The sequence below is a fragment of the Phyllostomus discolor genome, chromosome 14 (assembly GCF_004126475.2).
Source record: "Phyllostomus discolor isolate MPI-MPIP mPhyDis1 chromosome 14, mPhyDis1.pri.v3, whole genome shotgun sequence".
In the NCBI taxonomy this organism is placed as follows: Eukaryota; Metazoa; Chordata; class Mammalia; order Chiroptera; family Phyllostomidae; genus Phyllostomus; species Phyllostomus discolor.
Genome location: NC_040916.2, coordinates 18,654,777 through 18,674,090, shown reverse-complemented (window position 1 = coordinate 18,674,090; position 19,314 = coordinate 18,654,777). Strand labels below are relative to the sequence as shown.

Sequence of the window (19,314 nt, the reverse complement as noted above, 5' to 3'; positions counted from 1 at the left end):
GAAATGCTACAGTTCTGTCACTAAATGAATGCCCCAGCAAAGTATTGTTTAATTAAGATTTGATATAGCAATCAGATGGAATCTAAGTCCTCTCAAATCTTACACTGTTTTATTTGTTTTGTTTTGCTTTGATTTGCTTTGGTTTTGGTGTTGGGGGAATCCCTGTCTGAGGGGTTGGGGAGGTACTTGAAAATCATTTTAGGAGGAGCATAGGTAAAACAAAGAATAATAATACCACGGTCAGGTTTTGATGTCCTCTTTACATCTCACCAGAAGTTTTAGCTTGAGATGCGACAGAGGAACAGCACTGGTTGTGTGGGTGGGCTTGAGCTGTTCAAATAAGGGATGGTCTTCAGTTCTGATTGGATTTTCTTTTCATTTGAGCAAAAGTCTCATGAGATTTCTCTAAAATTTTAGTTCACAAATGAATTAAGGACAAGTCAGCTGTGAGCAATGAGCATGTTTCTAGAAGGAAGTTGTTTCAGAACACTGGCAATAAAGTTGTTAGTTGCAAAGATGAGTTAAGGATGTACACGCTGTAAAACGCAGCTAGTCATTTGGACTGGCCGAACCCCTGTGGGTTCTGCTGTGATGCAGCCCTGGGAAATAAATAGCTGACGGTGACTGGAAGTTGTTCTGGCCCCACCTGTCAGTACACAGTCACGCTTGCAGTCGTCCAAGCCTTCTGACTTGAATAGCGACAGGTTTTTTCCGCATAGGAAGGGTCAATAAGTTAGGGAGGAAAAGTATTTGTAAGTAAGCTTAGAGTTAAGATTCAGATCTGTTAGACCATTGGTTTACTGTAAACACTTTGCATTTTTATAATATCAGCATTTTGCTGATATAACACCATGAAATGCATTTAGGGAGATTTTGTTCAGCAAATCGTACGAACATAATATTGCCCCGGCCACGTGGCTCAGTCGGTTGGCGTGCCGCCCTGCACACCAAAAGGCTGTGGGCTGGGTCCCTCCCCGCCAGGGTGTTGCTGGAAGAGCTGGTGATGTTTTTCTCGCGCACTGATGTTTCTCTCTCCCTCTGTCTCCCTCTCCGTCTCCCCCCCCTCTCTAAAATCAATAAATATATCTTTGGGTGAGGACTTTAAAAAGTCGTATGAACATAATACTAAAAATACATCTGTATATTTGTTTTTATAAATAGACCATTTAAATACTGTCTTAACATTTATTTTTTGTTTTTAAATAATGTGTTTTTCTACTGTGAGTCACTTAATTCTTTGGGGAAATTGGCATAAAATATGTTGTCAAGAATTTAATCATTTCATGTGAAAGGCACAGATTCCATTTGAAATAACTTTTATTTAATGCAAAATGTATTTTCCGTTGGCAAAACTAGAGTTTTCTCTAATTTCCTGTCTATATTTTTATAAATAAAATGTACTGCTTGGCTGAAATCTTAAAAATATTTTTTCATCGGAAGTTAGAGCAGCCTCATAAACTTTTTAAATAAATTGTTAAGGATCTCAACCATGTATTCAATTTTGATTTAAAATAAAGCTAAGATTTGTTGGACATTGTGGGAAATATTTACATTTTAGAAAACAAACTTTGCCTGTATTTACTGAATGTACTTTTTAAAGTAACGGGGATTCTGGAAGCTGATAATCTTCTGTGGTGTATTGAGGGAAGATGAATATAAAACTCATAGTTTTATAGTCACGGTGAAATTCACTTAAAAAACTGCAGCCGCAGGAACGCGTGGTGCAGAATACCCTACGTGTAGGATGGACGCTTTCGGGAACTGCACGGTGCCGGCCCCTCTGCAGCTGCGGGCCGTCCCCGGTCAGTCGATGGGCTTGATCATCATCTGAACCGCTCGCAGGGAGTACGACCCGCCTCGGTACTCGGCCCAGAAGATGCCGTCCTGGTACTTGCTTCTGTAGTGGCCGCCCCGGTACCACACTCCGTTCAGGTTGGAGTGCGCGCAGGCGTTGTACCACCAGCCTCCTTTGTGGAAGTGGGCGCAGTTCCCTATGGGGGGAGAGTGGAGACACCCAAGCACAGATTTCTTCTAAGTGCGGTTGGTACTCTGCAAACCGTCAGAGATAACCTGTGCAACAACTTCGTTTTGAGTTTTTCTTACTGGCTTCGGTTAACCTTTGCCTTCATAATTTTGATTCTTCGTTCATTCTGTTACTGTTGCTTAAATGTAAGGGCTGTGGACAATCCTGAATTGCCTTTCTTATCTTGCCCTTCACTTACTTAGGACTTGCTTTTTTTTTTTTTTAATAAGTGATTTAATTTTCTGGTAGCAGGGTAAGTAAAATGCAAGCGTTGTTTGCATGGGAGAGAGAGAAAGATTGGGAAAGAAAGACAGTAAGTTGCTAACGAGAGTGAAGTTTGGGGAAAATTAATTCTCAAAATAGCACAACTAACCATTACATGGGTGTTTGTAAAAAAAAAAAATCATATTATTATGGTTATCTTATAGCTCTTCCTTTTCTCTCTTGCCTCTGTGAAATAGGTTGAAACGCTTACCAGAAACAGCTGAACCGAAATATGAATCCGTTTTCAGGGGTGATACCTCTTTATCAGGGTACATGAACATTAAATTTAGAGTTATCTTATCTGGATGGCCTGAGTGATTCTTTCTAAAGAGACTATTCATAGCCCCTGTGAATAAAGCTCCCTTTCCTTCCTGCACCAGATGCCACCGTGGTGGTTGCTGTTCTCCTTGGCTAAGAAAGGCCCTTGCCCAGCCTGGCACGTGGGAGGTGTCCAGTTGGTGTCTGTCACAGCGTTCGGGCAGCTGAGAGTTTTAGCCCCAGGCGACTGCGTTTTTGTCCCGTTTCCCACCTCCCACCCCTCCAAGTTCCAGCAGCAGGCCCTTCGTCACAGGGGCCCCACCTGGGGGCTGCCTTGTAGTTACAGAAGAGCGCTAAAGCTGTTCCTTTCAGCAGGTATGCCCCCTTTGATCCAAAGTGACCTCTCCAGAGAGATTTTTAGTAGTACACACTTTAACAACAGGGTTCTACTTCGTGTATAGAAAGTGGTGATTCTACAAAGAATGCAGACCGGTGTTTTCCCACTCACCTGCATACATGTCTTTATCTCTGTCCAGCGTGGTGAACTGTTTGCCGTTATGCCACATCAGGGAATCCCCTGCATTGCCCTGGTACGTCCCCAGGCGCAGTCTGTAGAATTCGCTTTCCGGTTCCAGGCGGAAGCTGCTATATTCGGCATAGACCTTTTTATCACTCCAGTCTTCTAATTCAATCAGCAGCTTGTAATTATCTTGGTTGCTGAGCATATAAATATTTTCCAATCCCAGCCAGTATTCTCCACCAATGTTGCCAAACCCTTTCTGTAAAAGAGCGTGAGTAGAGAAATAATTGTCGAGATCGTAAGTGCTTTAATAGAGAAGTTTTAACCATCTGAGCGGAGAGGCATCGGCCATTTAAGTGGTAGTGCGAATTTCCATTCTGTTGGTGGTAGACCACCTGATCTCTGTGAACCCCGTGTAGTGCTTTGTTTTGCTTTCTCTTCATTTGTCAGTAGTGTCGATGTGCACAGCAAGTTTCAAACCCAATAAATAAGATGAAGGCAAAAGAGAGTAAAAGTTGTTCGTAGCTACTAAAAACATCAGGTAATGAACCACCCAGGTCCTCGAAAATGGCTCCTGATCTCTCTCTTACTCCAAGATCCCATTTTTTCCAAAGTATAGGGATGCCGTCCCCACCGTAGTCAGACAAAAAGGATGTCTATCATTATGATCATTCAGTAAAAATGATAGTATCTGTCTTAGAACAGATTATCTTCTTTAGCGCTATTATAGGTGAAATTAGTAACTATAAGAAGATAAAGTAGTAATCTTCAAAGTTCCCCCTTTGAAAAATTGTAGATTCATTTTTGGAAAAACAAAAAAACAGTTCAGTAAGCTTTTGCCACCGTGTTTGTGCCACAGAATTGAAGGTGAGTAAACCTGATCTCACCACTAAATGTATTTTCAAGGAGGTTATCCTGCAGAAATTCTCTTTTCTAGTTACTCATTTAGAAATTGACACAATTTCTGACAAGGGGGGATGTGTTCATGTATCGCTTTTTACTGCCAGTGAAGTATCACCTAAGAATGAGTAATCATGTGATACTTAACAATTTTGTTTGGAGAATTAACCATGCACAAAGTACAGTCTTCCCATCTGCCACCCTTACACTGAAAGTGTGTACCGCGGATAAGAAAACTAGCACGATGAGCGTGAGAATTACTAACAAAGACTAGTTGCTTACCTTTCCAAAAGCGGCGTTGCACGATGCTGGTCCTGTATGAAAGCCTAGGTGGGCGTTACTGCCCAGCGGCACCAGTGTCTGGCGTCACAGCTTAAAGCGTGGTGGCATGCTTATCAGAGGGAATTACTCCCAGAAAGGGGTCATTTTTAAAAAAGCTCTTCCCTTTACATCACTGCTTACATGCACTTGCTGACAGGTACCGAAGTGGTCACAAACAGAAAAAGCCGTCACCACCGTAGAAATTGGAACTGGGAGTGGTCTTTGCAAAGAATTACGTGTGTGTGAGAGTCATCCAGGCTGAAGGGGGTCGTTTTAAAGTTATGTCTTCAGTTTCCTTTTTACATTTTGATTTTGACTTTGAAACTGGCGATGAGAATCATCTTTTTGACAAATGTTGATAGTGAAAAACATGGATAGTTACCTTTGAACTTTGTGTCTAATCTATTGCGTAGAACGGGCCCTGTTGCGGGAGCCGCCGTGTCCTGCCCCTCCCCCAGGTGCGATTCGCTGGCTTACCTTGTAGTTGTCCCAGTTTCGGAAGAAGTTGACAGAGCCGTCTGTCCTCTTCTGGATGACGGTCCAGCCCCCGGGGTCCAGGCCGTTCTCGCACCACAGCTGCACTGGTCCGCTGCTGGTCTCGGGCTTGATCATGTAGATCCCACTCGCCGAGTAGCCGGCCTCTTTGGCGTGCTGGCAGTCTTTGAACGGTCCTGGAACGGAAATGTGGCTGATCGCCGGGACACTCGATAGGAAAACGGCCACATGACAGCAGTTTTTCATCGAGAGTCTTACCTTTGTACCTTTCTTTACAGATAACGCTTATTTTCTGTTGTGTACACAATGCTGTAAAAGCTGAAAACCAAAGGAAAGGATTACTCCGGCCCCCTATCTGGGACAGTGACCCGTGTCATTTTCCACTAGTCTTGTAAGGCTTTGTGTACAAATACACACACTTTTATGCTGTTGTAATTCTAACACCCAAAGATAATCGGCTCCTGCCTTTGATCGTAACAGATATTGTCATGGTTCCCATTCTAGCGCTGTGGTAGCTGGGATTGCACAGTCTCCGACATCGCCGTATCACTGTGCATTCCGCTGACCTTGGGCGCTGGCGTTTCATCGGAATTTTGTGGCTAGAAATAACACTGCACAAAGTGTCTTCTCACTGGCTTCATTTTTCCACATTTTCCTATAAACATACCACGGGCTTGATCCACTGGATCAGGAGAGGGTGAAACTTTTACAGCTCTGCACGGCGCCCAGCTTAGGGTGTTTGGGATTTGGTGTCAGTGGAGCACACTGGTTCTTTGACGTCCTCCCTGAAAACAGCGCGCTGTGATCGAGGGGGTGTCAGAAACGCCGACCGTTAGGGCACCCTTCTGGAACCTCACAGTGTGCTTCCACATACTAAACTCGGAGAAACCCTGAGACAGACCAGGGTTTCCCACACTTACAGGCTCTTCTGACTTTCCCCCCTTGTAACAAACAAACAGTCCACGGGAGTGCATTTCAGGAATGTTGGCAGCGTGCCTTCCTAAAGAGTTGTGTCGGTTTATACGACGCAGAGTAATTTTCTTATTTAACCTACACAGTGATCCCGTGATAGCTCACAGATGTTCTGTAGACGAGGCAGTTAACTAGTCGACGTTCCTGTACCTTAGAACTAAGTGGTTTCTGGTAGCCACATAGTTCTGCGTTAGTTTTTCCAGAACTGCCTCTGCCGCTGCTCCTATAGGCTGGACACTGTTTTAGGCTCAAGGGGTAGAGAAACAAGCATGGAGTCAGGTGGGCAGTGGGGGAGGGACAGGTCGGGAGAGAATCGCACTACAACACGGCAGGTGCTCCAGTGGGGTTGCACACCTGAGTCTCACACATGGGGACGCTGGCTAAGAGGTGGCCAACCCAGATTTGCAGGGAAGAGATCAGAGTCGGCCTGGGTCTGAGCCGGGTTGCCAAGATGGATCATGAGTTAGGCTAGTGGGCGTAGGAGGTGGATCCGGGTCACACGTGGGCAGCACGCTGAGTCACGGGGTCAGCGAGCTCGGAGATACGGAGGAGTCTCAAGTCACGAGGTCCATGGTGTGAATGGCTGAGGGCGGAGCTTAGAGCCCCAGAGGCAGGCGCTGGGGCTGAAGCCGATTCCCTTGGTGTAGAAGCCCAGTCATCAAGGTTGTTTCCTAGTTAGCCCGAGTTTCCTGAGGCGTCCCTTTGAGAACAGTCAGGAGGAGACTGCGGGACGTCGGCCTGACTTTCCGGCCTGTTAGCGTTGTAGCTGATGTACGCATGGAGCGGTTTGAACTGTCACCTCTGTGTTCGTACCCTGCGACTGTCACCGTTGCGAATGTCTGCTCTGCACTCGTCGGAGCACAGTTCAGACGGCTTACGTTGAAGTGCATGTGCGCGGGTTGGACCTGCATGAGGTTCTTTGAAGTGCTGTAAAATAGTTAGAAACGCCCGGATTTTGAATATTACTGGATATTTATAAAATGCCTTTTTTTCCCCCTGCTATTTGATAGACCCTCAGATATTTAAGCAAATTGGAAAGCTCTGGGTTTCCCAAATCCAGCTTTGATGCGATTAGACTCCTGTCTTTGCACATTTAAAACTGTCTTCACTGCAACCTTCAGCCCACTGTCTTCACTGTAATTTCAGCCCACTTGTTGGGATGGGCTTCGAGCTCGCAGGGCGGGTGCCGGCTGGGCCAACCGCAGTTGATGCGGAGGCTGAGGGAAATATAGCCAAAATCCTCGTCGAGTACGAGTGAGTAACATTAATAAAGGTACCGCTTACTGCTCCTTTTTTCTCCTCAGAAAGGACAGTAGACACCAGAATTCAGTGTGTGTTTGTGTGTGTCTCACAAATAAACCATCAGCCTGTCTTAGCCGGTGTGAGCTGTTGGTCTGCGCACAGGCGTCGTCTCGTTAGTGCTCGCACGTCCGACCGACCTCCTGCTCCGGAATTAGATTATAAGTTGTTCTGGCAGTAGACGTTGTAGTGCTTTCTCGGTGCCATAAAAAGCATTGCTTAGTGGGAATTCTTAAATGACTAGTAGAACAGGACAGCTTTATTTTTGAGAGGTCAAGTATAATTTGTTCGTTTGTGTATTATCGAAATAAATTAATCGACATACGCTCTAGGAGTTTGTTCGTAGTGGTTCGGCAGGTATAGAAGTGCCTTTCTTTTAACACAGGTATGTTGGTGACCCTGTTCTTGCGTTGAATGACCTTGCAGTAGTCTCTGCCTTCCGTGACGCACGACTAGATCCTTCTCGGGGCGAGAAACTGCAGTTCTGTGCCTGGAATTTGACGGACCGGTCTCGCTCTTCCTCCGTGTGTTTGATGATTAAAGTCTGTGTAGGCCTCACAAACTCCAGTTCCTAGGTCTGATTCGTAGAGAGAACAGTACTGATCTGTCATTATTACTGCCCAGTGTGTGTTTCTCATCAAGAACCCACATTTTGCACAGAACAGTGGGTTGAAGAAAACAGGTTTCATACTTTGAATAGCATCTTTCCTTGGAACCACATTCAACATTCCTGCCCCTTGTTTACAAACTATTTCATTACCTAAATTTAAAGGGGAATCCTTCCCTTTTTGTTGTTGAGTTTCTCAAATATTTTCTTACTTTGTCCTTAGCCTGTACACTCTGTGATAGGAAAAACAGGAACCCCCCCCCCCCCCCCCCCCCCGCTAAAAAAAAAGATAGCCAATTAGAGCTTTCAAGTAATCGGTTAACGAGTAAAATCTTTTGAAAGATAAACTTTTTTATTGTATTTTGACTTGAGTATAAGATAAATATATATATATTTGACAGCACTTCGGGAATGGGAAGTTTGAGGCAAGTACTTTCTCAAGTGATAATAGATTCTTCCTTGTAATAATATGAATTACTTTGTTTGTTAATCTGTAAGTTAAAAATGCAGTTAGCAACCCAAGCTGTTATTTTTGAAATTATTAAAAAGCTTACTGATTGCTTTCCATGAGTAGTTAATGGAATCATATTCCAACAGCTTCTTAGCTTATTAACATGTCTTCTTTAGTTTTTGTTTTGTTTTGTTTTGTTAATGTAACTATTCCACTAAAACCAATTGCATCTTACAAATTTATAAATAGGAAGCACTTAAATACTTGAAAATAAATGTATTACACACTAAAAAGCATATTTTTAGTTTCTAGTGACTGCTTTTCAAGTTTAACTTTTTGAGCTTACTTTTTATGTCCCCATACGTGATAAGGCAAAGCACATGCAGGGAAATGCAGCAACAAAAGGTGACCCTCGGTGGCGATCAGACCGCACACAGGCCATTTGAACGGATCCCCCCCTTCACACAAGGGGCAGCTGGGCCTCAGAAAGGCCTCGCCGGAACCCGAGTTCCCGGTACTTAGTTTTGTGGTCCCTCACACACTGTGAAGAAACATTCAGTTCCATTTACCTGTAAGGAGTGAACTTACTTTCGTAAATACCATTTGTAAAAGAATAATGTTTTCTTCTGCAAGAGGCTAACCCAGCATGCAGCCACTGGGTGACATTAGCAGTTGGGAGCGTCACTGATGGCGAGATGGCGGCGTGTGGTCATCCCCAGGCACTCTGGTTCTGAGGTAGGGGACAGTGATGTTCCTGGGGATGTTGTATGTTTAACTAACAAAATCATGCCGCTGTTTGCTGTAAGTTTGTTCTTATGAGGTGCATTTTTCTTTTTCTTTTTTTTAATCTTTCAAAAAAAATTTTAAAGATTTTTTATTTATTTATTTTTAGAGAGGGAAGGAAGGGAGAAAGAGAGAGAGAAACATCAAGGTGTGGTTGCTGGGGGCCGTGGCCTACAACCCAGGCATGTGCCCTGACTGGGAATCGAACCTGCGACACTTTGGTTCGCAGCCCGCGCTCAATCCACTGAGCTACGCCAGCCAGGGCGAATTTTTCTTATGACCATGTTAAAAGAAAATATAAAATTGCTTGTCATTAAATCACCTTTTTAGAAAAATGATGGTAAGATATAGATAACATTTACCAACAACCATTCTTAATTGAATTTATTGGGGCGGCATTGGTTAATAAAACTACACAGGCTTCAGGCCAACTTAACCATTAGTGTGCGGCGCAGTGGCTTTGGTGCATTCTCTCAGCTGTGCGCCCGGGCTCCAGGCTGGATGCTCCGCCCCAGAGCCGGCGCATGCCCCGCCCCCGCCGCACATCACCCTCCCTCACCCCTCATTCTGCTCTCCCTCTCGATGAATCTGACTCTTCTGAGTACCCCAAGTAACTGGAATTACACAGTATTTGGCTTTCTGCGACTGGCTGAAACAGTTTTAAATAGTGCTCACAAATCATGTATTCAGAGACTTTAAAACGGCAAGGCGCCACCTGCGTGCGGAGTGCGCTCAGGGGAGCTGCTTGGTGTCCGACGCACGCGCAGGTGTAGCAGCAGACGCCCACCTTTGCGCTGCCTGTGCGAGCTCCCAAACATCCGAGACGTTTTTCCAGTCTGACACCGGAGAAAGAGTTTAGCACATAATGAAGAAAAGAAAATAGCCTGTTTATCATTGCTGGTAGCAAGTTCTATTTGTTAAGAATTACAGAATATTAGGACTGGACAGGGATGTTCGAGTCTCCCGGTCCGACTGGTGCTCGCTGCGCAAGTGAGGAAACAGAGTCAGACAGGCCAGGCGGCTTCCCCGGCTCAGCAACAACGGAACACGTTCTCGTTCCGTGCACTTTTCTCATATGTTCTTAGTGTACTGATACATGTTCGCCGGTGGAGCTGACTACGTCCTTGAACTTCACAGACCAACATTCATAGAACAAAATAAGTAAGAACTTAATGTGTATTTACAGCAACAAATAACAACAGGAAAAAAGTTAATGCCTGTCCTTGATTTTTACATTAAGGTTTGGTTTAGTAGGGATACATATACACCATCGTTTCATTATGGCAGAGATCTGTGTAATGGGACTTTTGATATGCTGAGTCCTGAGCGTGGAATTTAATTCCAGAGCATTAGGTCTTTAGTGGCACTCCAGCCTGTTGTCACTGAGAGCACAGTCTAAAATGAATGAGTGCAGTAAATACAGTGTATTCAAGTACAGCCACACCTCAGTCCTCGTCGGCCGCAGGCCTCGTCAGACCCGGTGCTCGCGGCATTGTGACGAGAAAAAAAATGTTTCGGCACTCGGCGCTTGCTCGGGGCTCGTCGCGCTTGCTAGAACTTGTGTGAGTAACGCTGCTGCCCTGCAAGAGTTCTGGGACGAATTAACAATGAGGACTGAGGCACCCCTGTACTTGCATCTCCACGCAGTGACAGTGTCTTTGAAATGACAACTCTAAGAAGCTCTATAAAAATGCAATGCCGAGTCACTCAACATCTGTGTCTCGTCTGCCAGTGAGACACAACATCCATCTACCAGCAAGGAGCTTATCATCGGAAAGCACTTTCTAAGATGCCCATGTAGGTCCTGTGTGTGCAGGTAGAAATACCTGGTAATTCGAGAGGCAACATAAGAAACATGTTACGGAGATGTCCGTGGAGACAAGCGGTCACTCAGGCCTGTGGGAGCCCACAGGGCCACAGGGAGGGGCAGCTGTTTTTATTTTATTATTTTATTTGAGTCTGAGCCTTATACTTAGAATAGTTAGAAGACAGTGAGGTGGTCCGTTTTACTGAGGCAGATGGTCTTTGTAAAGGAAAGTAATAGGAAGAAAGCTAATGAGGTAGGACTGTTCTTCCGAGGAGGCTGTTCGTCTTACCCAGGCGAAGCAAACTGGACTTTCTCAGTTTGCGGGGGGGGGGGGGGGGGGGGCCTGTAAGAAGTGTCATGTGACCCACGCGGTGGTTTAAGCCCGATCTTCGGGCAGCGCAGGATAATGCACTTCGGTGGAGAGAGAAGATGGGGTGGGGACACCAGCTGACAGGCTGTGACGGCATCTGAGTGCCCGGCCTGGTTGTTACCCCCCTTTTACAAACGAGGAAACGCGGGCACAGAGCAGTTCTCTGCCTCCTCCCACCTGCTCGAGGCCTGAACTCAGCTAGGAACCCAGAAGTCTCGCTGCTCTAGCGCCTGTCGTGACTAGTTTGCATTTAAGCAGGAGTTCCGGCTCTGACACAAGTGAGGGGCACGTGCGTGACAGAGGGCAGACAGAAAAGCGACGTGGCCAGAACCTAGCTGACCGTGTGTGAAGCGACAGGGCAGTATCCGAGGTGAGCTGGGCAAGTGCAGAAGTGGCGGGAACATAAATCAAAGTGGAGACGTCAAAATCAATGGACCCTACGTTTATTCCAAGGATATAATCACAGAGAAAGCAAAAACAGAACAGTTATTTTTAAAATTTAAGAGAATATTGATTATCATGTTTGGGGGGAACTTAAAGGTTATTCCCAAAATGTTAACGATTTATTTCTGAGTATTTGGATATTCCGAGAAACTTTCTTAAATGTTTATTAGTGTTTCCTAATTTCCTCAGTAAATGTGTATTGCTTTTATAATAATAATTTACTTATTCCTGAAAGGAGAATGCTAGTTTGGGGAAAAGATTATTTTAGGGTTCACTTACTAATTCATTCATTCACTCATTCATTCATTCATTCCTCGGGTATTTGTTGTAGTGCTTACATCATGCCTAGGACAACATGCCAGACCTGGTCCCAACCGGATGTCTGAGATAGAAGGATGGAAAAGGCAGTTCCCTTTCTTGCAGAAGCTCCCCATCTAGCAGGAAGGCAGACAAGCAGACAAGCAACTCCAGTGTAATACGACAGAGAGAGCACGTTCAGGGCTAAGTCAGCGGTTTGGGGAAAGAGCCGTCTGGATAGCATTGTTTGAATCTGGGAAGGTGCAACACTTGAGGTATTCTTTGAGTTGACCCTTGAAGTTTGCCACGTTGGCAGATAAGCTGAAAGAAGGCGTCTCACAGAGGAAGCAGCCACCTGTGCGGTAACGGGGGAGCACCTAGATGCGAGCATCCGGCCTTGGCTGGAGCCAGGAGGGAGAGCTCCAGGCTGGGGGCGCCCGAGCAGTGGGGGCGCCTGTGGCCTGGAGACCTCTGAAACAGAACACCTTGAAGAAAGCCCGTGGAAGACACAGATGGGAGAAGATGCCTGTGAGGGACCTAGAGAAGGGGACAGAGTCTGACAGGATAGGATGTGGAGGCTCGAGAAACCACAAGAGTGACGACTGGTCAGTGGGGTCCACGGCTGCAGGCAGACCCAACCCCTGTGCGATGTACGTACGTGTTTGCAGTAGAGGTAGGGATATTAGGATGAATCCTAGGTTTGGCTCGTGTGTGTGTGTGTGTGTGTGTGTGTGTCTGGCTAGTGAAAACTTATACTCCCATGGGTAAAAAGTACAGATTGTAGTTTAGACACCTTTTTCTACTGAGACTGAGCGAGAAGGCATGGGTTTCCGACAGATGTTTCCAGGACGGGAAAGAGCAGGGAACCTAGGCCCAGAGCGGACGTGATCTCAGCACAGCGGCAGGTGATGCGCGTGCTGAGGTGGGGGTGAGGAGGAGGTGTGGTCATAGGCTTACGGAGAGGGAAAGCAAAGTGTCCGTGTTCCTGCTGAGGAGGAGGAGGAGGAGGAGGATGGGCAGAGCAGCGGGAGGCAAGTAAAGGATTGGCGAGCGGCCGCGAGGACCTAGCTGGAGACGCACAGGATGGTGTGAGAGGAGAAGCTCCAGACTCATTCCTGTCTCAGTGCTGGGACCTGGGATCATACGAGTTTGAACGTAAGACTGCTTTTTGCACAGAGTGCACTGTTTATAGTCTTAGAGCTGAGAGATCTATTTAACCTCAGTTGTTAGTACATCAGGGATTTTTCAATATTTAATTTATTTATTCTTAGAAAGAGGGCAAGAGAGGGAGACAGAGGTGGAGAGAACGTTGTCTGGTTGCCTTTCACACACCCCCCAAATGGGAGCCTGGCTTGCAACCCGGGCATGTGCCTGACTGGGAATCAAACTGTCGACCTTTGTTTGCAGGGCGAAGCCCTGCCCACTGAGCTACACCAGCCAGGGCTTAACTTGAATTCTTAGTAAAAAAACAAGAGCAGAAAATTGAATATTCATGTATAGTGACATCACCCAAGTGAAAGCAGTGACTCACCTTCATTGATGAAAGTTACCGGTGGGGTCTTGAAAGGGCTTTTGGTGGGAGATGCTGGCAGGTCGGGTGGGGGCACGGAGTCTCTGGGGTCCCCCGGGTCCCTCTGTATCTCATTGCCTCCCAGCAGTCCCGGAGTGTGCCGGTGGCTGTTGGGAAGGTGGCGTGGCACCACCTGGACCAGAGGAGGAGACCCCTGGGGGTCCTGTCGGGAAAATATCCTCAAGCACTGTTCTTCCAGCAGCGTGATGGTCACGGACTGGTTATTGACCAGGTCCGCCAGGGAAGCGTATTTCACCTCCAGCTCCCGGTACCTTGTGGCCATCCTCAGCATCTCGGTGGTGATGTTGAGGATTTTATTCTCCAGCTGGGAGAGCTCCAGCGAATTGTCCCTCTTGCGGATGATCTCGTGGAGCAGCTGCATGTACAGCTGCGTGACCCGGGAGTTCATGTTGCGGCTCTCCTTCCGCAGCAGCTTGACCTCGTTCACGATGTTCCCGTCCACGTCCACCACCAGCTGCAGGCCGTCGATCTCGCGCTTCTGCTTGGAGAGCACGTCCCGCAGGTTCTCCAGGTCCATCCGGGTGATCATGTCCCTGATGGCGCCCGCGTCCTGCCCTTTGGTGTTGACGCAGATGGGCCCCGTTATCTTCTGCTCGGGGACCAGGAACGTGTAGGCGCACTTCCTGACTTCCTCTCTGCCGTCCGTGGCGCGGGGGTGTCTCCTCGGGGTCGCCGGTTTTATCTGGAACTGCCGTCCTCTGCAGCGTTCAGTGCCCGCGAGCAGGAAGAGCAGCACAGTCAGGGTCCAGGGAAAAGCCTTCATTTTCAAATGGGCTTGCGTGACGTCTTTTAAAGAACAAATCGATGAAGGGAAGAAGTCAGAGGAATTAATGTTAATCTGATTTTAAAGTCCGTAATATAAAAAAGTGTCTAAGGGGAACGCTGTGTATCTAACGGTGAATAAATTGAATCAGAACTAATGTTATTAGTTTCTTAAGTTCAGTATCATAGCGCCTTCGTGATTGTTGAACATGGGGTTTCAGGGAACAGCTCTCCGGTGGCGCCTCACTGCTTTTTGTCCCCCCAGCTCAGTGAGTCGGTTTTGGAGAGTGCCCACTGGGTGCGGTGGCACCCTAATGAGATACTTTTCTGGGTCCTTTAAAAAGTTCACTTACCATCTGAAAACTCTTCACACTGCTTGCAATGTTTGTGAAGGCCTCAATCAAAACGTGGTTCCCTAACTAGTGTTAAAGTTACTAGGTGACAGCTAGTCAAGGTTTTATATTTATATTGTGCAGTTGCAATTAAATTAGCCCTCTCGATAAATATCTCTTTGAACTATCAAGTTAAACTTTTTTGGACAAATCTGAAATGGGAGCATTGTAGTGTCCTGTTTTTGTTTTTGAAGCATGTCCTTTTGGGATTGGGGACAAGTTTAAGTTTCATGTCCCCAAGTTTGGGGACATGATAGAATGCGCACAGTCATTATTGTGGGCGATGGTGTTTCTCCTAAATCACAATATTGTATTCGCTCTCCGCTTACATGCGACCCAGCAGGGTCACTCTCCTAACAGATTGTCCTGAACTGTAGTTCAGTAAAATGTTAGCCTTCTCTAGCCATTCCCACGGGAAGGAACTGTCTGTGATTGAATGTGATTGTTAGAGTCAGAGAGTGCCTCAGAGACGGCCTCATGCGAGAGCCTCTCTGCACCCGTGCGCATGGTCAAGGCCAGGGCCGCGCAAGGAGGTCCTGCTGGAACCGGGTCAAGAATTCAGGCTCCCTGGCTTTTCAGCGAGTGTTTATTGCGGTGGCCCACGCTCTGAAATCTGTGCTTGGGATGTTTCAGTTTTGCTGATGAGGGCAGAAGAGAGATACTTGCCCCCTCTGGTACAGCGTCTGTGGGAATCCTAGAACTGCCTTCGCCCCAAGAACCAGAGCCCTTTCCCTTCCCTGCAGTTACCGCCCTGAAGAGGAGCGGCAGCCGAACGAGTGAGCATGCCCTCCGCCGGGTCCTCAGCCAGCCGCGGTGCCGTGGCCCACCTCCCCACTCCTGTACCCGGGACTCTTAGCTGCTGTTTGTGGGGGGGCGGCCGTGGCTGCCCTTTTCTACCCTGTTTTCTACCCAGGGACTTGCTTTTCATTTGAGAAGCCAAGTCCCCAGTTGTCCGTGCCTGCTGTCAGTGATTACAACGCAATGATAACCAGAGTCCCCACCTACTGCGTGCCTGCTGCATGCCAGGCATTGCTTCAAGCCCTTCGCATATATTAACTCATTCCTTCTCACTGCACCCCTCTGAGGTGGGTGAGGACCCCTGTTTGCAGATGAGGAAACTGGCAGCCGGAAGTTGAGCACCTTATGAGAGATGGAGCCACAACTTGAACTCGGGCAGAGAACTCCAGGGTTCACAGTTTTCCTTAACCACTACATCCTAGGTCCCTCCTGTTTTCTGTCCGCAGTGCTGTAATAAGCCCTTGTATTTGTGTTTGCTTAGCACCTGTTAACTCTTTTTGCAGTCGCACCATGTTGCAAAGAAGTGAGTCCTCAAGCGGGATTCAGATGATCAGCTTGCAAGTTCTCTAGACCTGTGGTTTTTATCGCGTCCTGTCATAGCTGCAGGAGTCTGACCCTTGTGCTTCTTGTTGTCCACCAAGTTGGGCGGGGGGGGGGGGGCGAAACAAGGAGTGGGTGGGGTGTGGAGAATTACTGTTCGTTTGCAAAATAAGTCAGATAGAAGGATGAGTATCATGATACTCCATATTTGCATTAAAGGCCTTCCCTTGCTGACTGAGTGCCAAAAACACACCTGGATGAGTACTTTTAGTTTCTTGTTACACTTCGCCTTCTGACATCAGTAGGAAATTGAGACCTTCAGAGTCTTCTATTTTACTTTTAAAAGGGCTTTTACTACCTAGAATCACCTACTCCAAACACCAGTAAAAGATTCCTTGTTACATTCACGGATTCGTGGAATCGAGATGTGGGTTAATTTAAAAGCGAAAGGGCAGTAAAAGCAGCAGAGCCTCTTGGGAAAACGCACGGCGCTTGCCCTCCACAGGTGCGTACCTGCTGCTCCCAGCCCCGAGTCTCACGCTCGGAGGGGAGCAGAGACCCTCGGGCCGTGGACGGGTGCGAGTCATCTGCTCCGAAATAAGCCACCCAGACCGGGGAAATTCAGAAAGTATCGTGCAACTTCAAAACAAGCAGAATTTCCTGAACAGTGTCCTACTTGGAAAGCTTGCGTCCCTGCCAGACGCAGAGTTTTATAGAACAACTAAGAGTATATATAACCCAAGGCTGTGCCCGTGACTTTCCATCACTGCTGTCACAGAGGAACAAAGACGTGAAAATCCGAATCTGAATTAAAGTAGCAGTGGCTTCCTTTGGGCGTGTCCTGCCGAGGCTGGCTGTGGGCTCTGTACGGTTACCTCATAACATGGATGTTGTGGTGGGTCTACCCACCGCAAGAGAATCTGACCTAAATTGCTATTTAAAGGAGGCAACCAAAAGTTTATTTTTTAAGCAAATACAGTTCCCTTATCCTTACAAAAGTACTGACTTTGTTGTCATCTAGCACAGAGTAAGGAGCCAGATTTTTAAGCAGTAGACTTAGCTATGTCATGAGTAAGGAACTGGCTTTAAAAATACATTTACTGTTCCATTTTCTGAAACATTCTCATTTAATATTTTCCCACATATGTTCAGTTTTAAAAGTGAAAGATCCATAAATCTGTGTTACCTCATAAAACCTTTCTGTATATGTTAAAAATTTTCCTAGGCCCCAAGAGAATGTTATAAATTAGTTACAGTATACTTAAGTTTAAATCTGTCTTTGCTTGTTGTTCTTGGGGAGGGGGGAGTCTTCCATGCTTTGGGTTAATTCTCCTGGTACTTTTTCTCTGCGCAGCGGCCCCACTGCCAGCTAGCAGAGAGCAGAAGCGAGTCGGGAGACTTCCTTTCGGGTGGTAGCCGCACAGAGGCACCTCGCCGGCTGTGCCCGCCGCCCTGGAAGCGGCACGGGGCGGCAGACTTCAATTCAGGCGGCACCCACAGCGCCTCAGATAAAGAGCGTGCAGGGTGCGTGCGACTTGTGTTCTGCGGGCTGTGGGGTTTAGATTGCACGCTTCCCTGAGGCTTCCGTCGGGACTGAGGTTTAACGAGGTCCTGCACTTTTCACGGCCGGCAGCGAAAACATGACGTGGTTCAGACCCGGGGTTGCTCGGGAATGTTCATCAGACTCTCTTGTAAAATACGTTGTACAGAGATCCTCCCAGAAGATTCTTGTAATCAGTGTCTTTAACGTTTAAAAGGACAGAGGGGCCCCAAATCATAACAGACTTCAGTAGCTTTGGTGTTAAAGCTTACTAATTAGTAACTAGTCATTTTCTTGTTGATCACTCCCACAAGCCAGTTAAAGCCCCCAGATAAAATAGTGAAAGAAACGTCTTGCCTGTAGTTGCCAAAATTATTTCTCTATTTTTTCTCTTTTAATCTTGTATTCAAGTTAAGTGTATCTTCTGGATTTTGTTTTCTGGTGGTAATGCTGACTTACATAATAATTTTATCACATTTTCTTTTTATCTCCAGTCCCAATATGTAAGGTTTTATGGGGTTTTTATATGTCAGTAACTTTTCCTTTTCAATTAATTTCAGTTATAGCAGCTTTTATTTCTGTTACCCAAGTCAAATTACTGTTACATGTGAAACTGGGAAAATATTTTAAATTTTGAATTTTAACAGTATTATAGACCTGCTGAAATCATTCCAAGGATTTCTGCCTATATTTGGTTATACTATAATTGAGGTATTGTTGCAAAGCCTTTCAGTTCATTTTTTTCTTCTTAGCTTTTTTTTAACTATAGTTTAAGATATGTTAACAGTATAAGTCTTCAGCACACACTGTAGCTACATGAGGAAGACTAATGTTTCCAGCTGTTTAAGGTTGTATCCCTTTGTTTTTAATCACTGTGCTATAAATATAAACCTTACCTCGTGTCACTAAAGCACTTTGTTTTCTGAAACCCAGCATATACGCATGACTCTGTAAGCATTTCGCTAAATATTACTAAATTCAGTCTCAAATAATACAGTAGTCTTCATAAAGTGCACAATGACCAGTTTTTACATAAAGTTGCAAGACAAAACCTTTCTAAGATGAAATAAATTGTCATGTACTCCAAAATTCTTTAATAAGAGATTTTGAAATTTCTACAAATGTAATTATGCATTTGACATACATTAGAATTAAAAGTATTAAAGTACCTTTTTGCATCTGTCGAGAAAGCAAACCCAGAATCTTGCTGCTCTTATTCTTGCTTTTAAAAATCAGTGTAGGGGTTCGTTCGTCTGTGACTTGAATGGCAGCTGCATCCTGGGCCGTCGAGTCCGAGCTGTAGTGAGGAACGTCTTTTTCTTCTTACGACTCTCATCAATTGGACTTGACAAGCCACCTAGGTAATTTTAAGTAGTGGAGTGGAAGCTCTGGCCTGTGGGCTGTCTCTAATCCGGCAGAGAGAGCATTGTGGCTTTGCTGCGTCTGCCACATGGAGAAATGCGGTAACCAGCTGCAGCTGACCCGGATTGCGTGTACAGTGCCCGTGAATAGTGATTCCCTCTTTCTCGGTAGACTCAAGTTCAGCCCACATATTACGTCACCAGAAAGTTACAGGAGACTGGGGGTGTGGGGGAGTCTCCTCCCTAGGATTTCCTCTCTGTAGCCTTAAGTAAGGGTTGGGGGGGAGCGCGATCAGCAGGAGGTTGAATAGCTCCGAACAAGGAAGGACTGTGCAGGTTGAAGGAAGGGCACCATCTGGAAACAAATTATCCTGGTTCAGCAGGCAATTATAAAACAAACATTTGAGTCTGCTGGCCAGAGAGCTTTAAGGTTAAATACTGGAAGAAAAAAAAAAAAAAAACAGTGCTCAACTTCACTTAGAAGGAGTTGCAGGCTGATGAGTTTGTTTTTTGTTACAA

The 19,314-nt window shown here is 46.1% G+C and overlaps 2 protein-coding genes across 4 annotated transcripts in view; one reads left to right on the top strand and one right to left on the bottom strand.

The window, feature by feature from the left end:
- The window catches only part of RALGPS2 (Ral GEF with PH domain and SH3 binding motif 2), a 118,257-nt gene that overhangs the window by 68,036 nt on the left and 30,907 nt on the right, over positions 1 to 19,314 (top strand). The gene's annotated exons all lie outside the window — the stretch shown is intronic.
- ANGPTL1 (angiopoietin like 1) lies at positions 1,304 to 18,995 on the bottom strand. Of its 2 annotated transcripts, XM_036015396.1 has the most exons (6): positions 18,604 to 18,995; positions 17,785 to 17,786; positions 13,343 to 14,188; positions 4,764 to 4,957; positions 3,054 to 3,324; positions 1,304 to 1,991 (listed from the first exon to the last, which is right to left on the bottom strand). In XM_036015396.1, the coding sequence occupies exons 3-6, from the start codon at positions 14,163 to 14,165 to the stop codon at positions 1,804 to 1,806; spliced, it is 1,476 nt and encodes a 491-aa protein (XP_035871289.1). In that variant the 5' UTR covers positions 14,166 to 14,188; positions 17,785 to 17,786; positions 18,604 to 18,995; the 3' UTR covers positions 1,304 to 1,803. The 2 variants fall into 2 exon arrangements, with proteins under 2 accessions (XP_035871289.1, XP_028386749.2); XM_028530948.2 differs by lacking the exon at positions 17,785 to 17,786.

What these genes read in the sequence shown, in the direction of transcription:
- ANGPTL1 (XM_028530948.2), bottom strand. An exon ending in GGTAACTTTCATCAATGAAG is followed by an intron (nt 4,958 to 13,342) that starts GTGAGTCACTGC and finishes TTTCCGTTCCAG; the next exon opens with GACCGTTCAAAGACTGCCAG. An exon ending in GAAACTGGGACAACTACAAG is followed by an intron (nt 3,325 to 4,763) that starts GTAAGCCAGCGA and finishes GCTCTTTTACAG; the next exon opens with AAAGGGTTTGGCAACATTGG.